We start from the raw sequence: 24,134 nt of genomic DNA, 5'->3' as shown, positions 1-24,134 counted from the left end.
AGTATCGCGTGGTATCAGGTCTCGCCATGTAATGAATTGCTTCACGGCACTGCACACATACGCCCATTCAGGATCCGGCTGACAAGGTAGCGATGGAGTTTTTCACACTATCGTCATGGCTGAGCCGGCAAAAAAGAAGCAGAAAGCTAGGAAAGCATTGTAGGAGGAACAGAGAAAGAGGAAACGGCAGACGGAGCGACGAGGAGTCAGACACGAGGAAACATAAGAGCTGCCAAATATCTATTCTGAAGCTGTAGGGGGGGGGGCTCTATAGAGAAACCTGCCAGCAGAAAGCGAAGACATTGCCAAAACTGCACAGCGCCCCTTTAAGTAAAAGTACTAATACCACACTGTAAAATATACTCCGTTACAAGTAAAAGTCCTGCATTGAAAATGTTACTTAAGTAAAAGTATGTAAGTATCATCAGGAAAATTAAATTATTAAAGTTAAAGTACTCAACGCAGAAAAATCCTCATATTTTACAAACTGGAAACTAGACTGTATTTCGCCTCGGTAGTTTTGCTTATAAGAAACATCATATTTTATAAACGACATATGTTTTGTGTGCAAAAATCCTAATTTGTAAAGTAACTCGTATCTAAAAATGCCAGAATAATTTAGTGCAGTAAAACGTACAATATTTCTCTCTGAAATGTAGCGGAGTAGAAGTAGAAAGTGGCATGAAGAGAAAAGACTCAAGTAAAGTACAAGTGCCTCGAAATGTGTACTTCAGTACAGTACTTGAGTAAATGTACTTAGTTACATTCCACCACTGAGTATATCAGAGCAACATCAGCAGCTCACTTCACATTCAAAAAATATTTAAGATTTCGGAAGTGGGAGGGGCACAAACTGGATTGTTCCACACTGACTCTGAGGCACACGTCACTACAGGGCCTAGACTTGTCTTAGGACCTTTCTTAAGAACATTTTTGAGAAAAAAACTTAGGAAGATATTAGTGATACAGTATACTTCATATGGAGTCTATTCAAAAAAAGGTTTGGGCCGGTAAATTTAGTCAGCCTGGCGGACATCAGTTTGTCGTCTCTGCTGCCAGAGACAACCTGTTCTCACTCCCAACTCGTAAAATACAGATGCTTGGTCAGTGGCTCTCAGCGTCAGATACCCATGCAAAAATCACCCTTTAGCGTCTGTACGGGACGCACCGGGCAGAGCAGCGGCTCGAGCGCAACGCTGTAAGATGACGTAGTGTTAAGAGCAACAACGGTAGCGAGTAGTATGAAAGGCCGACAATCTGCATAATGAGGCAGGTTGGAGTGGTAGATGAGTCAAACAACACAAGACTTTCGCCCAGGAGACCGGGGTTCGTGTCCCGTTCTTGTTCCCTACGTCCCTGAAATGTACATTTTGTAACCCCACCCACAATATTTTATTAAACCTAACTGTCCTGTTCTTGTGCCGCATGTCAGTTCAACATATGTCCTGTCCCGAGAGCGTCAAATAGTGACGCCAAGAGTCCCAACTAAGTGCTTCTAAATATGACGCTAAAGGAGACTTTTTGCGTCAATTCCAAACGCCAAAGGCACCTGACCGAGCGTCGCTTTTTGATGCGAGTGAGAACGTGTTGACAGAGACGATGGCGGTAGGAGTCGGTGTGGATTGAACAGACCGAACGACTCCCAGCAAGATAAAAAAAAAAATCTGATGTGCCCCTCTGAATGAGGACGGAGTCTCATGGATGTGTCGGGGTGCAGCTCAGGCACATTTGGCTGTCTGATGTGACGTCATCAGTCCTCAGTGGGCGTTGCCGAGCTCTCCATTGGTCATAGTCAGTTTGCTCCACCTCCTCTGACTGAGAAGTTTACGATTCTGTTGAACCTTTACTCGGACATCAAAAACCTCCTGGATGGCTTGCTTGAAGCAGTGGAAATTGTAGTCAATCAGTCCTGTGAGGGACAGAGAGAAAACGGTCAAGTCTATTACGGGTCAGACAGCTGAAGACGGAATATACTTTCAGAAACATAGAAGCCAATAAAGTTCCACCATAAACCAGAAATTAGATACAAGCATTAAAGGGAAACTCAACTTATCTTGTTGTGTGAAATCAGTAACCAGTCATGGTTAGTTATATTAAAGGGTAAAAGTGAGGCGTAATTTCCACAAGGGATGAGGGTGACATTTTTGAAAATCCGGCTTGTGCCCCTCCCACTTTAATCTTAATTATTTTTTTCTCACAAAAATATGTGGTATAAAAACGATTACGGCTACTGTTTGGCCAGCCGTCATATTCTGGCTGAGAATGTGAATTGAGCTGCTGATGTTGCACTGATAAATACAAATGGGGCATCTGCACAGAAGACAGAAATAGCCACCAGCCCGTCACATATTTCCAAAGGGGAAACATTGACTCCCTTTTGGAGCCAACATCAAATGGCCACTTGATGAAGTGCAGTTTTTGTCACTTCCGCATACATTTTTCTGCACCGAAGGTTGTCGCTTGGTTTTACCACGGAGATGCTGCGTCGCAGACTGCAAAGCAGACCTGACTACAGGAGCCGTTTAGCTGGTAGTTGGGTCGGATCACGTAGTTACCAAGAACAAACTGTACCAAAGCGTACAACAGTTTGTTTGTTACCGGAACAAGACCCCCTCCTCAAGGTGATCTCAGCCCAGTTGTTTTGGTCTGCACCCGAGTGTGGTTGCTGTGTTCACACCAGCCCAAACGAAGCGAACCAAGGGGGTAAATGCTCCAGTCTTTGATTCAACAGAACTAAACAAGGCAGGTCTGAAAACACACATATGAATCAAATGGCTGTTTACATGACAGCTGTGTTTTGGGGGTGCTGCAAACGAAAACCTTTGAAACCTGAGTGAGATCTTTTGAATATGCAACTCCAGTGTCGCCGAGTAAACTAGCAAAACCGGTCTCTCTGAAGCCAGAGCCAAAAACTAACTCAGATTTTAAGTGGAGACGGTGAAGCGACGCGCGTCTTTCTTAAAACGTAAAGGAAGAACTTTTCCATTTGTAGCGAGACCATTCGTCGTATTTGCCAACGTAGCCTGAGAGAAATATATCAGACTTCAAAGTGACTACTCCACCACACCGCTGAACTGAACATGTACTCATGCAAAAATAATTACCACAGCAATGAGCGTAAACAGGAGACAAACAAATACACTACGTGATGTTGTTCAGGACATCAAAGGGATATGGCTTCACACCTGCTGAGCCACTCAAATTCATTTGGCTGACATGTTTTTTCGGTGCCTATCTCTTTTGGTCCTTATGCACTGTGGACATTGTGGGTTTGAATCCAATTTGGCCGCTACAAACAAACCACTGACCCTGATATTCTGTTCTTAAAGAAAGCTCAATGCAGTGACTGAATGCTGCAGAGGTTAGAGTCAACCTGGGACCAGAAGAATTGAAGCAGCCTGTATGAAAATGTTCGGAGTGAACAAGCAACGCTCTTTAAATCCATCTACCGCCAGTGGATAAGTACCCTTCAGTGAGGCGGTGAACCCCCTGCTGATCCAGGGCAGCTCCCAGCAGCTGACCTGGCCACTACATAATTTTAAAGCACTCTGTGGAACAGCAGCCGAAGATACACACACAACCGCCGAAGTGTGCTTGCTTTATCTGCTTTCTACAGAACCATAATCACCTATATTGAAGTTATTCAGGTTGATTTAGGCCAGTTGAGACAAGGTGACATGTTTATTTGTACAGTATCCCAGGCGTTTATCTGTGAGGAACAAGTAAGATTAAATCAATTAAAGTAGAATTAAATAAAATAGACAACACGTAAGTAAATAATTAATACAAAGTTTCAGTTTAATTACAGAGTGCTAATACATTTCGATGAATATATCAAAGGCCTTGGAATAAAGAGTGTTACATTACATATAAGGGTGGCACGGTGGCTCAGAGGTTAACACTGCTGCCTCACAGGAAGTAGGCACGGCAGATCCCTGGAATGGGCTCAAGTTCAATCAGTGGCGATTCTAGGGTCTGTTGGGGCCATAGGCAAAAATTCCCACAGGGCCCCTCAAAAGATAAGATAGACTTTATTGATCCCACACTGGGGAAATTCACTCGTCACAGCAGCTCAAATGCAACACAACAAATAAGAAAAATACACAATAAATATGAATAAAATAGAAAAATACACAAAAAATTTAATAGAAAATAATACACTAAAATAAACACTAAATACAGGTGGCAAGAACATGTACAGATATACAGATGAATATACAAATGAAAATAAAATGGCATATTGCACAGGTCACAGAAGAAAGTACAGAGTTATGGATAAACAGCTATATATAGTGCAGAATATTTTTAAGTGTTGGCTCATGTTATTGTGTTAAACCAGTGTTCATCACTTTTATGTTTTCAACTCTTCAAATGCTGCTTTTGGGCCTTGGCTGTGGCAAATGCTGCCACTATGTCTTGAATGAATGAATTTCAGAAGTATGGACCCATGTTCTCTGAACCCGATAGCTTTGATGGACATTAACTGGATTTATCTCTGATGGACTGGCTGGATATACAGGACGTGGAAATTCAGCTGATTGAGCTGAAGAGTTCAACACTGTGGGTGACAAAGTTTGCAGAGTTACGGAAACAGCTGGAAACCACCGCAAGGCATGATCACGGAACTTGCATCTTCACCTGCTGGATATCTGTACCAGGTTTTGCTGTCTCAGGAACATTGCATTGGCTTTGCTGACGGTCTTCGGATCAACATATCTCTGTGAGCAGATATTCTCACATATGAAGAGCGTGATCAGACCCTCCCGCAGTCGTTTGACAACTGACCACTCCGAAGCTTGCGTGCAATTTAAAGTGACTAAATACGAACCCCAAATTATGGAGCTCAGCAAAGAAACGCAGGGCCAGGGTTCACATTGACTGGTGGGCATATATTTAATGGAGCAAATATGACATGACATTTCCGATTATGGGAAATAAATGTTATCAAATGCTGCTATGGAATACAATTACAGATTCCCTGGATATTAATGAGTGATGTCATAATTAAACTTAACGTTGACATGGCACACTAATAAACAAGACATTTTGAAAAGGGCACTTCATATAAAAAAATGTTGCTGACCCGTTATAGAGAATGACATGGGGCCCCCTCGGGGAGGTTTCCGACTGAGATGTCACTGCAAAAAGTAATTTGTTTAAGGGGGAGGGGGGTCGCGGTCACTGTGGTTGCCACATGTTGAGCCATTGCTGTGGAGTACAGTTTTACAGTTTTACAGTTTTTACAGCCGGGGTCCCCAAGCATTTGCCTGGATAAGCATTTGCCTGGATTGCCCGTTGGCAACATTTGTTCCGATACCACCGGAGGATCCGCCAAATGTCCCTCACCGTCCGCTTTCTTTGTGTTGGCATTCTAAACTCCGGTCGATTTGGGAAACATCCTCTGAGCTAGAACCAATTATCAAATTCTGTTTATCTTTTTTTCGAGTAAAATTCTGATCTCACACTCGACAGCCATTTTAAATTCAGAGCTCGCCTCCCTACGTGCACGTTCCACCAAAACAAGTTCCTTTTCCGAGACCATTTTGCAGAGCCACCGTCGCTGCATCTGGCGCATAGAGCTGCCCAAGACGATTGTGATTGGTTTAAAGAAATGCAAACAACCCAGAGCATTTTTGGTTACACTTTATTTGAAGGTCTACAGAAGAGTGACATGACACTGTCATGAACGTGTCATAAACATTATAAACAAGTCATAAACGTTTATGACATAACGCTTCTTTTAGTAAGTATCATTCGGTTTTTGTCATGACAAGTTATGGTTAGGGTTAGAGTTAGGGTTCATGTGTCATGACTGTGTCATGACAGTATCATGTGTTATGATATGCTATATATATATGATATGATATGTAGATACCTTCAAGTATTACCGCATTTTTTTCTCCCATCCCAGACTGTTGGACTAGCCTTACTCCGCAGCGCTGTGTGGAGATAGGTCTGACAATGCGAGACTACAGAAATGTTACTTAAAGTACATTGTACTAATAAATAAATCTTCAATTTTATCATGGCAGATTATGGGTAGTTAATGTACGATGCCTTTCCCAGTCTAAAAGTGTTTATTAATGTAAATTAACACTGTCTTATATTGACCTTATGTGGCCTATCCATTTTTTTTCCAAGTGGCGACTTCCGTGCCTGAAAAGTTAAGCCAACGCTGAAGTGCATTACACCCACATTGTATCTCATTTCCAGCAGGGGGCTACTCCACCGGCTCCAAAAATGAATATCTGTTTCTATAGAAGTCTTAAGATTTCAGGCCTTGGATGTTTCTTGCTGAAATGCACCTTGGGGTCATAGTTAACACCTACCTTAAGATTTTATATACATCACACAAGCTTGACCCTTGGACTTTTTATCGAAGAACCACATATTTTCGAAAAAACTAGCTCCTTTTCTCTATATTTAAGTGCTGAGCTCAAGTACAGGAGGGCATGGTGAATGATTGTTGATGCATGTTGCGAGTTTCTAACGTGCATGTAAATGTACTGACCTTTTCTCTCAAAGCTTTCCTTGCGGAGGAAGCAGACCATGGCGAGGAACTTGGTGACCTCCTTCAGGTACATGACTGTGGTGTTGTTCAGGTGGATGATAGCCATAGACTCCTCGTCATAGGGTAAACCAGCTTCACTGTCCGTCAGGCTGAAGGAGAGGAGACAGAAAAACATTTTGTCTGAACTCCAGTGAGGAAAAAATTATCTAGGGCTGCACATATATCATATCATCATATATCGTTTTTTTTTTTAATAGTCATCACGATATCAACTGGCGCAATATACACATCGCGAATGGCTGCGACATATCAAGGAAGACACTCAGCGATTCTTTTAGTTAGTGCAGTTTTCGTTCTATTAGAGGCCGACCGTCCGTTTACATAATCGGCATCGGCCAATATCCCAGTATATCAAGCCGGTTAATAGGCAGGCGCAACTGCGGGCAGCCTAGTGTTAAAAACATGAACAGGCGACATTTTTTTACAGCGCACCCAGACCAGCTGCCTCCAGCCCCTCCCCTCGTGAATTCTTGCGCCATGTGTCTCGCGCAGTCACTTCAGGCTCAGACGCTACCGTTAGCAGTAGCATGCTGCCGGTGTTCTTGCCTTGGGATTAACTGTACTGATAAAACCGTACAAAACACCGCGGCCACACTGCTGTGGAAGCTCCGCGAATGTCATTTATCAGAGTTTGGTTGTTACCCCTGTCCGTGGCAGTCTCTTCCACTCCTATAACGGAGCTAACTGGAGCTAACCGCTAACGGAGCTAATCGTTGCTAACAGAGCCTTCCGTTCTCCGTGCCTGTATCCATTAACTGCATCTATGGACTCGAGCACGAATAAAACCCTTCATTTTATTAAATTGGCTGGACGAGTTTTAAATTCCAACTAAGAGTTGTTTGAATGACAGAAATCTGCTCAGATAAGATCATAATGAGTGCAACAGGACATGTAACAGTAGGGTCCCCAAAACACAGATAAAACATTTCAACAAATGAACAATGATCTAACAAACAAGGTGAACAAGAACTGACTTTAGAGAGCCCTGGTCTGACGGGATTCAACAGGAGTTAGGAGGAAATAGTGTTGAGATTAATAATAACAGGTCACTTTCTGTGAAGCTGGCAGATTTGTATTCTCAGAAGTTTAATAAATGCTGCTAAGTGCACTAAACTTTATTTTTTCATTGAAAAGTTTATTTGACAAAGTTTATTTTCTTCTTACCTGTTTCGTTTAGGGCCTATTTAATATATTTTTCATACATTATTTATACAATGTACAGTATGTTTTTACATTATACATTTTTAATTGAAGTATACAAGTGTAGATTGGTGAAGTGTTCAATAAATGTTTTTGTTGAGAAATTCTGTGTATATTAGTGTTACATTTTATCTTTCAAATAGAGGTTTAAAAACAAGCACATATCGGCAGCATTTATCGGCTGACCCTGATTTGTAAAGACCTCTACTTCAATAGTAGAAAACTGCACTTTAAAATGTAACTGTACTTCTTTTTTTAGTGCTGCCTTTTATATTCAATTCAATGTTGAAGAATGTAGGTAATGATATCCTTTTAATTGTTTTAAATTCAACAAGCAATGTGTTGTATTTCAGCAGAATACTGAAGTAATAACTGAGTACACTTTGATATCGTAAGTATTCGTAAGTAATATCGTTATGGCGATATTTTCCTCATATCGTGCAGCCCTAGCATGATCATCTCCAATATAACCCTGTCCCTGTTTCAAACACAGGGAGGACTTCTATTGAGGCAACATTTTCACTTGTTTCAGGAAACACTCACAGGTCAATTTAGGGACCTTAATCAGTGGTACTGGCACATGGTAGGCTGTTGAAGTAATCCAGGAAGGGTTGCCATGTCATTTAGTATTTTTGCAATGACGCCCTGACTAAAATATCTTAACTCCTCTATATTAAATGAGCTACTACTTCTCTGATCCACCAAGCATACGAAGGCAGTCTGATCCTTCCATTTAAAAAGAATGAGCCGAAGGGCCGGGAGGGAAGCAAATGCAAGGGAGTTAGATTGGGAAATTGAAAGGTAAATTCCCTCTGGAGCCACTCCAAACGCCACAGTTACAGGATTAGGTGGAATACTACAGGAGTACAGGGTTTTCCTGACTCAAAATCGGCCTTGGGCGGGGGGACTGGGAGGACAGGGACTACGCACAACAGCAAGCATGATCGGTTTGCGTACAGTAAAGGCAATGATTGTGTTAGCTTATTTGACAGAAATCTATCTTTTTTTCTGACAATTTGATCAGAACAAAAATGTTGATTATGCTTCAAAAAATAATATTAATAATTAAATACTACTGTTAAAATCCTCGAGAGTCCGCTACAGCCCGACTCTCGATGGTAAAACTTAGATTAGTGCTCCTATTCATGTTTATGTTCTGCTTGTTCAGTTGTTGGTAAATTACTATTCTTTCTCAATTCATATCATTTTTGCACTGGTGGTCCTTTGGGGCTGGCTAAAACCTCTTTGGGAGGCGCCAACAATTCCTATACGCATGAAGAACCCTGGAGTACAGGCGCGTAAGAGTGTCAAATATAGATGACCAAACGGGGCAATCGACTGACAGGAGGCTCGCCGCATGGATAACTGCAATCAGATGCTAAATGTAATGGCCGTGTTAGCGCTGTAATATCATCAGGGCAATATCTTTTGTGAGTAAGACTTGAGACGGGGCAGATAGAGGTTGCAAGTGATGTGGAATTCATACTGCTGTCAGCGGCCACAATCCAGGTGTGGGCGGTGTACTGTAGCGCTTTCATCACTGTCACCTGTGTCACGTTCTGCCATAACTCAACACAGATTTTGCAATAAGTAATTACCGAGATAAACACACACGAGAGATCTGCTTGCCACAACACAACATGAACTATGTCACACCCACGCAGGTTATATTAGACGAAAAGTGTTCAAACTCTCTCTTCATTAAACTAGGAGAGATGTAAAAGATTACGTCAGCTTTCAGTTTCTTCAAAGATGTAGAGAAGTGTTTGGCTGGTATGTTTGTGGTGTGTCAGATCGCAGAGAGGTGTCAGAGGTGACAAAACTTATATAGAAGATATAATACAACACAGTTCACTCACAACTCAAAACAACTGCATGGCTGTTACCAATAGCCTAAATCACATTACATTTACCAATTAACCTACATTTTGCAGTCCTTCCAGAAAAATGCGGAGTTTTTTGGTGATCGGGGCAAAAATCCTTGATTATGCGCCACGTTTTCTTAAAAAATGCGATGGAATGTGCGGAATATTCATGCAATTTTATGCGACGAAATTGCGGGAACTTGCAAAAACTGCGGTTTCATCGTGGCTTCGTCGCGGGGTTCGCAGCTTTTCGATGATGTTCACGTCGCGTCAATACGCCACTTCATAACGTCCCCATGGCAACAGGGGGAAATGGCTGCTCTTGTGTGAAGTAAACGCAACATTTTTCATCTTTCTGGTAAGATATATGTGACTTTTTTTTCTTTAAGATATGTTCCCTTACATTTTTACACTTTCATTCTTTTATAACTGTCATATTCTATTTTGGCTGTTTTCATAACAAATGCTTTAAATGCTCTTTAATGTTTTATGTAAAGCACTTTGAATTGCCATGTTGCTGAAATGTGCTCTACAAATAAAGCTGCCTTGCATTGATTATAGAATGAAGAGCAGTAGAATCACGTTTTAAGTGGAGTATAACTTTTAAATGTTGTAGTACTGTGATACAATACCGTCACCGCAAAAAACAAATAAAATACTGCGATACATTTAGGTCATATCGCAATCCATTCGTTGTGAATTTGCCCATCAGTGTGCCATTGCAGCAAGGAAGCACACAGACCGGATTTTAGTATTCAGCTACACAGCCTACATTTCAAAATGTAGAAAATAAGGTTGAAAGAGAAGAGACAGAGAGGGAAATGGAAGCAGTGATGGAGGTGGTTTAAAGGCAGATAGGAGTCTGAGAATTTAAACAACAAGCAGAGCTGAATGACACAGAGAGAAACTGATCACTGGACAGAAAGAACATGCTGTTCTTTTTAGCATTTCTCTAGTAATTTATTTTGTTTGTCACAAAGTGTTAATTAGTATGGCCCTTTCATCATAGAAAACGTAGCATCAGAGCCTCAGCTCAGGACAAGCAAAACTCAGAACAGATAAACAGGAATTTTAAAACTGGGTCAGAACTCAGATAAGACAACCTAATTTGCAAGTTCTGTTTTCTGCCGTGGAGAAAGCACCTGATATCATCTGTACTGTTTACGTTCATGCCTTGTATTCATTTTGAGTCTACTCTCCGCAATCCCCAACTTCAAACAGCAATGAGAAAATCAAGACATTACCTGCTACTACCGTTCCATCTGCGTACACGTTGTCACATAAGCAGCAGTAACTCCATTTCCACATCTCCTTTGAATGGATTACATCGCATTCATTTGACATTTTCTCTAAAGGACATACAATGAGTGCATGTAAAGTCCACACAAACAGGAGATAGATGTTAACAAAAATTGTAAGCATGCCCCTCATGCAACAAATGGCATTAAATAGTAGGGATCAACCAATTATCGGCGTGGCCTATCATCGTGGCCGATATTTGGCAATTTGCACATTGTGTGTATCTGTGTTTTATTTTACTAATGATAACCAACACAGTTAATTAACTATAAAGTGTGCTACTTTGGCTCCGCTACAGCTCTGTAAGCAGTCTGCAACACAAACTGATAGCACGTTAAAACTTCAGGAAGCTATTTTTGTTTTATTTCATAATTTTTTTGGACTGCGTATTATGTTCAGAGTTTCAGTTTTATTAAATAAGTGCTTAAAGCATTTAAACAAACTTTTGTGTTGGAGTTTGTACCATTCAAAATGTTAATTTTGACAAAAATATTTTCATTTTTTACTGTAAATGCATACTGTATTGGTTTCCAAATATCGATATCATTTGCTACTAATAATTGGTATCGGTATTGGCCCGTACAAGTCAGAATCGGTCGAACCCCTATTAAATAGCATGTTCAGTATGACTCTAAACTCGTTACGTTTTTTAATGAGGAGAGGCGCTTTCCAGCCTGTGGTGCAAGATGGGCAGTGACTCTGCTGGGAACTTGAGTTGGGCGTTCACCACTGTGGGACCAGGACAGAGAAGACTCTTGACCGAGATTAGCGACCAGGGAGTGACTGGGTGTTTCGCTCAAAAGACATTTTGGTAACACTTTATTTGAAGGGGTGTTCATAAGACTGACATGACACCGTCATTATTATGACATGACACCTGTCATATGAACATGAAGGAGTCATTTTGAGTATTAATGACTGTTGTCATTGAGTGTCATTCGATAAATTATGACACTTTTAATGCAAAGTTAGCACTGTCCGAGATGTCTTTGTCATGAAAACTTGACATTAACGAAGACAACAATCTCTGTGTTATGACAACTTGACATTAAAGAGGCGCTATGCAGTTTTGGCCATTTCTTCGCTGTTTTCTCGCTTTCTGCTGGCAGGTTTCTCTATAGAGCCCCCCCCCCTACAGCTTCAGAATAGATATTTGGCAGCTCTTATGTTTCCTCGTGTCTGACTCCTCGTCGGTCTGTCTGCCGTTTCCTCTTTCTCTGTTCCTCCTACAATGCTTTCCTAGCTTTCTGCTTCTTTTTTGCCGGCTCAGCCATGACGATAGTGTGAAAAACTCCATCGCTACCTTGTCAGCCGGATCCTGAATGGGCGTATGTGTGCAGTGCCGTGAAGCAATTCATTACATGGCGAGACTTGATACCACGCTATACTTCCTGACGCTGAGGCCGGCCACTCGCAGGCCCAAAGTTGCAAGGGTGGTTTTTCTGCTCACAGGCGCTAGGGGGGAGCGAGACGACCACCATTCAACTAAAAAAAAGACATATAACCATTCCAATGACTCTGAAGCTGTTCAGTTAAGGTAAATTAAGCTAAAAAAAAACTGCATAGTTCCCCTTTAAACTAGACAATACAACCTGTCGATGTCTTTGTAATGACAACTTGACATTAACCTAGACAACATAAATATAATATGTCACGACAGGCCCAATTATCAAACGTTAATGAACTATTTAGCTCTATGTGTTGACATTACATTAAACTGTTATCAAGAGGTTTGTTTTTACATTGGCGTGTATTATATTTACATTATAATTGTGTCATGAAGTTTTTCCTTAACTTAAGTTTGTCTAAATTTACAAAACTGCGTGGGAAATGGAATACATTTCACAAAGTGTGTTCAAGTAGCTGTGAAGAACTATAACAGTTTCACAGGCAATTATGTTAACACATTAGGCAGCAATCTTCATAAAGGCAAACAGACAGCACCAAGCTGAACTTCTGCCGGTCATATCTGTACCTGAGGCATTGCCGGGAACAAACATATGCGGAAGAAATATGATTAAAAAGCATTTCTATGCAACAGATGCAGGATTAAATAGAATTATCAAAATAAATAAAACACCCTCATACGTTTCCATGGTCACTGGCCTAAACATGACGACGTATGTAGTCCTACAATAGTTGCAGGGCTCCAAAGAAGAAAGACATCCAAAGAAAAGAAAAAATGCATCACTAATGAGTTTAGTCAAATGTGGATTCATTTTTGTTAAAAAAACATAATTGTATTTCACAGACAAAAGAATTGGCAAAGGAATATTTTAGTCCCATTTGAGCTTTCCAAGCGTGTACCATGCCAGGTTTCTCACAAGAGACGAGTCCAATAATTGATGAGGTGAAAAAAAAGACTCCATTCACTAATGCCTCGAATTAAGGATCATATCCCAGCTGTTTTGTCATGATAATGATGGCAGCCTGCTGTATCAGCGGATTTATGTGAGCAGGCCCAACTGGTACCAATGAACATGTTAATGTGGAACAATTCCAGGACACAGGTAAGTGCAAACATCATTAGGGCTTACATAATCGGGGAGTTATGGTTAACTAAATGATACATTACATACGTGTTTACAAAGAGAACATAATCCACAGACATCTGGCATCCACCTCCATCCAATACAAAATTAGCAGGAGTCTTGTTTGTGCCCTCGGCTGCCAATTCCGCATCGCAGCTGTGATGGGTTAAATATTCACTCACTTCAGGCCATATGTGGCCTAGTTCAGTTAAAAACCCCAAACGTGATGCCTAAGGTGAATCCCACACACACACACACACACACACACACACACACACACACACACACACACACACACTTCCCCTTATTATCTCAATAACAAACATGGGTCAAACAAGGATCACCTGGCTCAGGGGAGGCATTGTGACCATACGTCATTCCACATTCAGTTTTGGTGGTTATATTACACTTGCCTGTGTGTTCCCAATCCCAACCAAAAAGTTGTTGGTTTTGAAGCCTTTCCCCTCTAGGCTGCTTACTTTGATTCTGTCCACACGTGTGTAAGCTTAGACATTGTCTTCTACTGTAGCTGAGAAGCTCAATGCACAGAAACACAGGCAAATCGGAAAAAACAGGTTCAACTGGTCATTACGAGTTGAACGACGAACGCCGTACAACCAGTAACCAGTAACATAGCTCAAACACAGCGTTCGAGATTTGACTGCTCATGACTGTTATCCAAGATGGCGGTCGCATATAAAAATTAACGCTGCTGTCTTTCTAATCTATCTTTGTAATAAACTGTACACTTATAAAGTTCTCAATGCTTCGGTTTGCATGTAGTGACCCTCATTATGCTACCGTTTATGTGTGGTGCTATTTCGAGCCTTGTTCGTGGTATCAAATAGTGATTTACCCTGTGCCCCGAAAGCTAGCGTTAGCAGCTAACCCCCGGTTTGCGGTAGCTTGTTTCAAGCCAGAGACACATTCCATTAGCATGAAAACAGATCCCAGAGGACGTTCGACTCGGTACATGTTATTAACCCCTAGGTTCAATTTGCGCCGGAATTGTCCTTTAACAACCAGGTCAGAATTAACCCTACATTCCACCAGGCGCATCTGCGCTGCGTTCTGGTTGAGCTCGCGGCTGCCAGCAGCAAAAGCAGCCACTCAAGACGATGCCTGTGACAGCCGAGATGCAGAGCGTCACAGAAGCTGCTCTTCGCTCTGCTCCGCTAAAAATAAGCAGAGTGTTGCAAAGGCCGGATTAGAAGTACAAGGACTAGAGCATCCAGTCCCTCATATCGTTTTTCCATCACATATTCACACACCTTTTGGCCAATCTCATGGAAGCGGCCGGTTTGGCGACCACGGCATGTTTTTCTTTGACTGTTGGCGTTTTTTTAAGATGGTCTTTTTGGGCCTGCCATCTCCGTACATTCAATTCTGTGACACAATATTTAGTCGCTGGTCGGCAGTTGTTTGGCGACTCTGCTGCGTTCGTCATTTTAAAGTATGAATCAAAACGTCTTCTGATTTGTTTGCTAACTTGGCTAACTACTCTTGAGCCGTTTTGTTCGGGATGCTCACCATGTCTCTGCATCTTTCAAACCCATGGTACTGTTGGGAGTTTGATTGACAGCTCCAGTCATGAAGGGCATATTCAGTTACCAATATTTGGCGCCAAAATGTAGAACCGTGTCCATACATACATACGTACAGATAGACAGACAGACAGACACACAGACAGACAGATAGACAGACAGACACTTTATTCATCCCGAGGGAAATTTTAGGAATTAAGACACCCAGTGTAATATAAACAGAGGTTGGGGAACTTCTACAGACATTTCTTTTATTTATTTGATCGAGCTGGAGACTGAAACCTCTTTCAGAGAGTCTAATTGATGTCACCCAATGGGGAGAGTGTGCTCTCTACATTGTTCTCTTACTGCTGCCTTTGATGTCAAAAACAACTGAAATAATGACAGGTGAGAGTGAAAGTGGGATTTCGGTGTCGTGATCAAGGCTGATCGTCCAGTTCTGCTTTTAGCTACAGACAAGACTTGCTTGATAGAAAGATAACATCCCTGCCTTCTTCTTCCTTTGCCAGCCCCTTCTCTTTCTCCAACTGGGTCCTTGTCTATAAAAAAAACAAAAACATTCCAGACGCGTCGCCTTATTTGCCCCATGACAGAGTCACAAAAAGAAGAAGGTGGGTCATGTACTTAGTTGTACAGTTCTGTCCAACAATTCTGGTTTCGTCACAGTTTTCCAACGTGTTTTTTTTTCTTCATTTCCTCATCTTATTGTGTGGCATGTACAGAATGAATTGACGTCAAATATTTAGATTTATTTAGAACCATATGACACCTGTCATGACAACTGGCCCAATTATTTTTTATGTAAACCTCACTGTTCCATGTCCCCACTGGTCCAACATCAGTTGAAGCTCCAGAAAAGCTGCAGAATTGTGACAACGTGCAGTATGCGGAAGTGCCCTAAACATGCGTTCTATCTAACTTGGGGAAATGACCCTACTTCTCACGTAAATAAAACTTTGTGTAAACTTTTGTCTAACACTGTGTTTTTACTTCATCAAAGTTAATTGGAACACTTTTGTCACCTAAAAATGTCTTGTTCAGCGTTTTGCCAAACAAGCAAGCTAGCGTAACTCAACGGAAAGTTTGACAATTTTCTGTACTGCCGCACATGCAGATGAATTGAGTTGACCGTTATTGTTGACTCTCCACTGCATGACTCGCTTAAGAAGGGTTGAAAGCGTTTAGCTTAGCACAGCGCCATTGCAACCATTAACAACACTGGCTTGGCTGCATCATCCTGCACAGCTCCGGCCTCTTGTCGAAAATCGTCACGTCCAATTTCAAAATACAGCCAAATTGCCAAACTCGAGGCTTCATAACGGCAGTCCATAAACCAATGGGAACGTCACTGATGCTACTTCCATTATTATTTTTTTTACAGTCTATGCTTTCTCTCTTGTCTCATGATGGCAAAGTTTCATCTGTGGTCACATTGTCGCAATGGACAAAGAGAACCTCATTAGTGAGGCATTAGAATATCCGAACATCTATGACCCACAGTCCTGGCTTCATATATATATATATATATATATATATATATATATATATATATATATATATATATATATATATATATATATATATATATATATATATTAATAAGACATAGCCTGGTGAGCCAAAGTTACAGAGATTGCCTTTTCAAGTGAGGAACAGTAACACACAAAATATCCCAAAGCAGGCGTCCAAATTCACTCTATTGCTTGTGTGGCCCTGTTTTTGTTCTGCACCATGGCACAATTGAAGTATGCCGGTGGTGTTGTATGACCCTGTGACAGGTATGACACACAGCAGAAGGTTTTATGACTTCACACCTTGATATAAATTGTTCACAGATCTAGATTCATTCCAGTAATTATCCTCCCAGCTGGAGTGCTAATTGAAGCGAGAATATAGAGCAGACTGGAGAGAATCTGCTGGGGGATAGAGAGTGTGCTTTGGGCTTAACTTCACATTTAACTCTGTTATACTCTAATATCCTGTACGTAAATTCACTCTGAACTCACAGAATACCATGTACACTTCACCTTGACGAGGACAATGATATCACATCCAACAGCTACTGCCACATCTCAAGGCTCTGATGTTTTTTAAAGATCTAAATGATTTCTATACTTATGATCACTGGTTAAAGACATAAATGCAGATACATCTGTGCATTATTGAAAATGATAAGGGGTAATACTTTCACTACACTTTCTGTATATAATATACAAACCTACGTAAATGTACTGTAAAAAGTACAAGTTGTGTCTTTATTTTTCTGTTTTTCTTCATTTAATTGTAATAATACAATCTTTTTTTAATATACATTACAGTATACACGCATTGATAATGATTGATACTTTTCTTTACCTTTATTTAACCAGGAAAGGACTCACTGAGATTAAAAATCTCTTTTTCAAGAGTGTCCTGGCCAAGACAGGCAGCAGTACAACCACACATACACACAAACACAAAAACACTAAAAACATAAAACAACTGAATCAGCAAATCCCTCAAAGTCAACCACAATCCTGAACACATCAGGCAAAACATCTACAGCCAGATGTGGCTGCCTCCAAGTCAATCAACATCCTCTTAAAAGCGACCAATGAGAGCAGCTCAGTAAGTTTCATGGATTTCTGTAACTTTTCAGGTAGGGGGAGCAGCAAACTAAAACACCTTTTTCCCCCAGTTCAGTTCTAACCTTTGGAACAGACAGAAGGAAAAGATCCTGGGAACGAAGATTGTAAGTCCCGATACTATTTACACTCATATAGGTCATAAAGAACATTTCTTTTGTAGTGTAGTTTAGTTCATGCCCACAAGGCTAGAATTTGTCGACACACATCGTAACAACTTAACTCATTTGTACAGTTTCAGATAAAGTGATAGATTAAAGCCTCCTGTACAAAATGTAAATATAAAACTCTCAAGTGTTCTACGTTTATAAAATTCTTTAACTGCTTATAGAATCATCTCAAAAGGTCTTTGTTGGTTCCTGACATGTTGGCACTTTGAAAATACAAGCTTTTCTTTTTTCAACTATGAATTGTGAGTTCAAATCACTGTTTTTCTATGTTTTTGTTGTTATTAAAAACATTATTTTCGTCTGTAAAGATTAATCTAAGTTGTATAGTTTTAGGTCTGGCCTAAAGTGTTACAGTATGTAGCTCTGTAGCTCCTGCGATGAATAACTGTGTAAAGTTGTTACAGTCCATCATATCCGGCTTCTATAGAAACTACTGGCTGTTGGAAGGAAGAAGAGTATAGCAGACAGAAGTCAAGGTTCATCAAGCTGAAAAATCTCCAGTAGTCATCAAAAAGCTCACATCCATTATTCCAGAATAATCCTGAAGCCTCTCCCACACACTGATTCTGATGTGACCCTGATGTTGTTAAACTGGGAATGACTGAATGAAAAATCAATTCTTAAAAGACTTTCCAACCATGATTCCATTCTTTTGGCATTTAGGAGGCCATCTGACACTATTTCTGATGGAGCTGCAACAATGTGTTATGTTTTGTGACATTATGGAACTTTTTGTTACGTTATGGTCTGTTGGCTTACCCATAGATGCAGGAGATGTCAATGACCACATCGATCATGTCACAACACAGTTCATATGTCTGCATATCCACTGGGCTGCTGTCTGTGGCGATGTAGATCTTACTGACCACATCAAACAGGAAGGCCTTCTCAATGCCGGAGTTCTGAGAACAGAGGCAGAGACAAAGAAGAGCATCGCTTAGAGTCAATCATTCATGTTACAACAACTGAGCTCTAGTGGCTATTAAAAGGGATTCTTTGCTGATATTCAACCAATTTTCTTGTATCGTAAGTATGTTGGTAGTATGTGTAAATTATTAACATCCCTCCATCTTACCAGTGCCCAGATCTCCCTACTCACAAGCTGATATTATAAGAACTGCATACAGCATTCGAGGCGGAGCCCTGTTCATTCCTATGAGAGTTGCTCAGTGGCGCATGAAGCCTTCATGGAGCAACATATTACCTGGATGATCAGCACTACTTTCACACTGTGTGGCCGATAGAGCAGACGCACTAGAGACCTCCTTGGACCGAGCTGGCTATTTCCAATTTGGCGCTCTGCTAACTTGAAAGGAGATTAAATGATTTAATCGTGCTGCTCTTTTAGACTTTCCAAATGTTATCGGACCGAATGGATCAAATTCTGATAGTGAAACGAGTCATTTTGCGGGGGTTGTGACGCTCAAAAAATTTATCCACTGATTTCCTAGTCTCGCATTGCCAGACCTTCCTTCACAGCGCTGCGGAGGAGGGCCTGGCTAGTCCACACAGCAGTCCGGGATAGGAAAAAAAACACGTGCTCTAAGTTTATTGGCATTTCTTTAAATCAATCACAATCATCGGATGGAGCAATGGTGCCTCTACAAAATAGCCTCGGGAAGGAACTTGTTGTCAACATGTGTATGTAAGGTTGTTTTAGTCGTGCAACAGAAAACTCAGATTGGACAGCTAGCTGTCTGGATTTACCCTGCAGAGATCTGAGGAGCAGTTGACCATAGTCCTCATTAGTGATGGTTAAATGAAGCTTCGCGAACCACTTCTTTATTTTCTGAGCTCACTAGATGGCGCTCTCTGTTCAAAGAAAAAGGTTAAAGGAATGGCAATTCAGTGGGTTTTCAACCCTTTGTTGAACAGAGAGCTCAGAAAAAAAAGAAGTGGTTCGCGAATCTTCAATTGACCATCACTAGTCCTCACAGAATGACCGGAGTTAGGGATAGGGTTAGGGTTAGGGTAGAACGCCAACACAAAGAAAGTGGAAGGTGACGGACATTTGGCCAAAATGAGGGACATCCAGCGTAATTTCCGGGGGCAACGGAGCAATCCCGGAAATGAAACGTCGTGGTTATAGACTACTGATTTACAGACGTCTCTTCCTCCATGTAAGTCTATTGGAAAGTCTTTTGGGGCCAGAGGGCATCACGTGATGGGCTGGGAGTTTGTAATTCCACTGTGTTCATTGGCTTCAAAGCCTGGCATTCTTCCTGGGGGCCTGGTTAAAACAGTGACAGAGCCACGAGGGTCCTGACCAAGCGTCCATGTATGACGAGTTGGGAGTGAGAATGTGTGTGTTTTGATGCTGTTACCCAGTGTCCGGACTGGGCAACGTGGTTAAAATCATTATCACTTTAATCTTAACATTCATCACAATTCTCAGTAATACAAATCATATTGTGTAAAAACCCTGTATGTCCAAATTTGCTGCTTCTCAGGAAATGAAAAAAGGCTCATTTGAAAACATTTTATTGATCTATTTTTCTCAAAGTGAGACAAAATCACCTTGTCACTGTTTAAAAATGTGTAAAACCCACAGATGCTAAAAAAATCTAATGATCAAAATAATCTAATGATCAAAATATGGAGATACAAGGTTTCTTTCTGACAGCGACGATATGTAAAAAGTAAAATTGCATTACATAAGGCAAAATGTTTTTACATAGCCTACATCAAACCAAAAAAACATTGATTTTGTCTGTAACTAGCTACAGCATGCTCCAAACCAGTTATGAAATCATACCATCATGCCATAATTGCTGAAATGGGATAAAAGATACTAATACTCTAATCAGTGTCAGCCGATGATAGCAACACAGATGATTACTGCTTTAAGCACATAGTCTTGGCATTACATTATTTAACTAGCTATGCAAAGAATGTTTTTGTCTGCTTATGTCGAGAAAGCAGAAAAATGCAATGAATTTCAGTTGCACTTTTAAGTATTTAGGTTGGTGGTATATATCATAGTAGTATGTTGTATTGCAAACGTTGGATTCTGTGGCAATTTATTTCAGGGTTTACAAAGAACCGAGAGCAGAGAGGAGGTTGTTTATCCAGTCAGACAAACAGACAAGAGGCACATTGAGAGTAATACTTAAAATGTCGTTTTTTGGACAGCTATAGTGAAGATGGAATGTTGTTGAGATCTGTAGTTGTGTAAGAATCAATACCTTCATGAAAACAAGTATTAATCTTCACATTCCTAGAAACCAGCGTACAGTCCATTTCATCAAAATGTTCCAGTACAGCTATCCTGTGGTTTAAATAAAACACTTTTCAGCCACACAAAATATCAAAAGTAAATAGAGTCTTTGTAGAGTTACCATTTTGCACCAACCAGTGCTTGAAGTGGAGAAAAAAAAGGTGCCAGTACTCTCTTGCATTGACAAATCATTATGACATTTGAGATTTCTACAGTGAAAAACAAAACTTGGAGATATTGAGCCTGCTCAGCTCATTGCGGGATGCCATCTCTGCTATTTCGGCTGCCTTAATGTGTGCTTTCGAATCTCTGTGGTCTTTAAATTTTTTGCTCAGTGACAGCTGTTGCTTCGCCTTGTCTGTACCAAAGGCTTGAATTAAACATTCCCTTTATTCTCTTGACAGCTTCCATTCTCTTGACAGCTTCATTCTATCTGGCCAACAAGTGACGGGTTGTGCTACATGTTTTGCAGCCCAGTTTGTTATCTTTAAAAATGAGCCAACTGTTTGTGCAGCAAAAATACATCATTTGGTCCCTTGACCAACAGTCAGACCATCCTTGTGTTTCGTTACTCACGTTATTGTTGAATGTCGGTGTCACTGACTAAGGTAACGTTAAGGTTGGTAGCTGCAGACTCCCCATTAACGCTAGCTTTTCCGCTCACATCACCGTTAACGTTAGTGTGAAGCTCATGAATCGTACCTGATGTTTCTGGTTGGACTTGGACCTCTGTTGACATGTCTGGCTCTGGCACACGCGTTCTTTTAGTACCTTTCTGAAGCCAGGCTAACATAACGACTTACAAACTCGACACACTTCTTTTTAGTTTCTAGGTTTTCAGCAGTGAAAAATCTGTTACGGTCAGGCCACAGGCATCAGACAGCTTTTTCGAACTCGCGTCCGTGGAGAAGCGAATTTCTGATAGGGTGGGCCGACTGCTTGCCTTTACGTGATTCGTCAAGATCTGAGGTAAGTCACGTAGTGCCCTCTGGGTAGTGTAGTTTATGTAACGTTAGGGTCATTACCAATCTCTCTGACACTGACCATTCTCTGTCAGTGGTACCGGCTACATGCGAGAAGTAGCGGTACGCGAGAAAAAGTGCAGGTACGCTTAAGAGTAAAATGTAGAAGTGCCGTTACTGCGTACCGGTGAGTACCAGCCCACTTTGAGCACTGGCACCAACACAGTTAATCCTAAGCACTTTCTAAAAGAAAAACACATTTCTACAAAACATCAATCTTAGGTAAACTTAAAACTTAAAAAGGTAACATTAGATTACTGCAGAGCTGTTTTGTTTAATAATTACCTTATCTTAATTACTGCTTTTCCAATTAAATTTGCCTTGAGGGGAGACTGAACCATCATCTACTGTATTGTCTTAAAGGCTTAAACATTCAATTAGCAGGAGAACATCTCTTATTTTGTAGTCTGCCAAAACAGCATGAAAAGTTTGGATTAATTTGTGAAGTTTAAAACTTTAAATATGAGATCTAAAACAATATGCATTGCCCTCACTCACAGTGAGAGAGGAAGATGTGACAGAACATAAATGAGTCAGAGAAAGCTGACGATTTAATTAACACATCAACTCTGAACAATCACAATGGAAATGAGCCATTAAGCTTTACTTTGGTTTTGTCATCAATCGGTGTTACTACTAGGCAGAGTTATGCTGCATTTAAACCATCAAAGTTATTCAACCCATTAACTAATGTCATTATTAGCAATAGGTGAACCATAGTTTTCCATAAAAGACCCAAATGATTTAGCATTTACAGTTTGGATGTCTAATGAACACAAGCCAAAAGAAATCGGGCCAGATCCACACACAAAAAATGTAATGCATCGGTTTTAGCTTTATACTTAAATGATCCTGTTCTAATCGCCTGTTTGACTGCTAGGTTAGCTGTGTTAAAAACACTGGAATGAACGCTGAGTATACGTCCACCACTCCCTGCACCAACCTGCAGACATTCAGGGACAGAACCTTCAGTGTGGCAGCCTCCACACTCTGAAACTATCTCCCAGCAGAAATCTGGAATGCTACATATGAACATCAGTTAATTATGTTATCCCCTATGTGTTTTTGCCATCATGTGTAAAGCATCCTTGGATCCCTTGAAGGATGCTATACAAATTTAAGCTATTATGAAACTAGATGGAGACATCTGGCACGAAGACTTGAACGTACATACCAATTTTTTCATTAAAATCCAATGAAGGGGGGCGAAATGGTGGGACGTATTGAAATGCTGCATTAATTGTAGAGATAAAACAGGGGTTTGCTTGGTCTGACCCCTTTTTCTACATAATTAAACCAGCGGACTTAGCTCAGCTTTGTGAAGGATGAAACCCGCTCAATGATGCTTGCAGCTTTGACTTTGGCGATTGGCTTTGGCTTTCTTCTGTTGGCTGAAAAAAGGGTTAGAACCAGTTTGCCACTTGTGGCTACATTTATTATAATTATTTTAGCATCATCTTTAAACATTTTATGGACAAAAAACTATTTATCGAATAGTCAAGCATATAATCTGCAGATTAATCAATAATAAGAAATAATCGTTAGTTGTGGCCGTAAATCCAATATAAGTTTATCATCATTCCACCGGGCTTTTTGCCAAGCAACATATAAGCATTTTGAAGTCACTATGGACTTGTTTGCTAACCTTTTTGCTAATACATTATTGTGACATGAAAAAGATATTATACAGTTATCATAACTATCTGTGAAGTCATAAATAATCGATATTGTGTCGATATAAGTGTCACTATCCAATTGAAGATTGAAGCCCAGTGAATACAGGAACTGAGCGGTAGTGATGGCATAATGAAGCTTCATGAAGCTTAATTCAATACGATGCACAGTGCCCTGCTACGTCCAACTACGCCCTGCAGTGCCCTGCAACGCCAAGCTACATCATGCTATGTCCTGCTACACCCTGCAGTGCCCTGCTACGCCATGAACTACTACAACAATTACTATTTCTAGTCATAGTTCCATTATCTTTATTGTGACTATAACTGCCACTGTTCATCACACCCCCAACCAGCACCGTCAGACAACCGCCCACCAAGAGCCTGGGTCTGTCCGAGGTTTCTCCCTAAAAGGAAG

General features: G+C 40.8%; 1 protein-coding gene across 3 annotated transcripts in view; it reads right to left on the bottom strand.

Annotated features, from left to right (window-relative positions):
* Positions 1 to 820: 820 nt before the first annotated feature.
* The window catches only part of rragd (ras-related GTP binding D), a 41,510-nt gene continuing 18,196 nt past the window's right edge, over positions 821 to 24,134 (bottom strand). Inside the window, exons 5-7 of one of the 3 annotated variants that reach the window (XM_078277567.1) lie at positions 18,564 to 18,706; positions 6,512 to 6,660; positions 821 to 1,909 (exon numbers count right to left, since the gene is read on the bottom strand). In XM_078277567.1, coding sequence (XP_078133693.1) covers positions 1,758 to 1,909; positions 6,512 to 6,660; positions 18,564 to 18,706 — 444 coding nt within the window. In that variant the 3' untranslated portion in view covers positions 821 to 1,757. Of the gene's footprint in view, positions 1,910 to 3,773; positions 4,559 to 6,511; positions 6,661 to 15,290; positions 15,550 to 18,563; positions 18,707 to 24,134 lie in introns of those variants that run through there. The other 2 variants (XM_078277568.1, XM_078277569.1) reach the window with 2 other exon arrangements.

The sequence above is a fragment of the Sander vitreus genome, chromosome 20 (assembly GCF_031162955.1).
Source record: "Sander vitreus isolate 19-12246 chromosome 20, sanVit1, whole genome shotgun sequence".
Taxonomy (NCBI): domain Eukaryota; kingdom Metazoa; phylum Chordata; class Actinopteri; order Perciformes; family Percidae; genus Sander; species Sander vitreus.
Note: the sequence above shows the minus strand (reverse complement) of the source record. Positions and strands in the feature narration are given on the sequence as shown.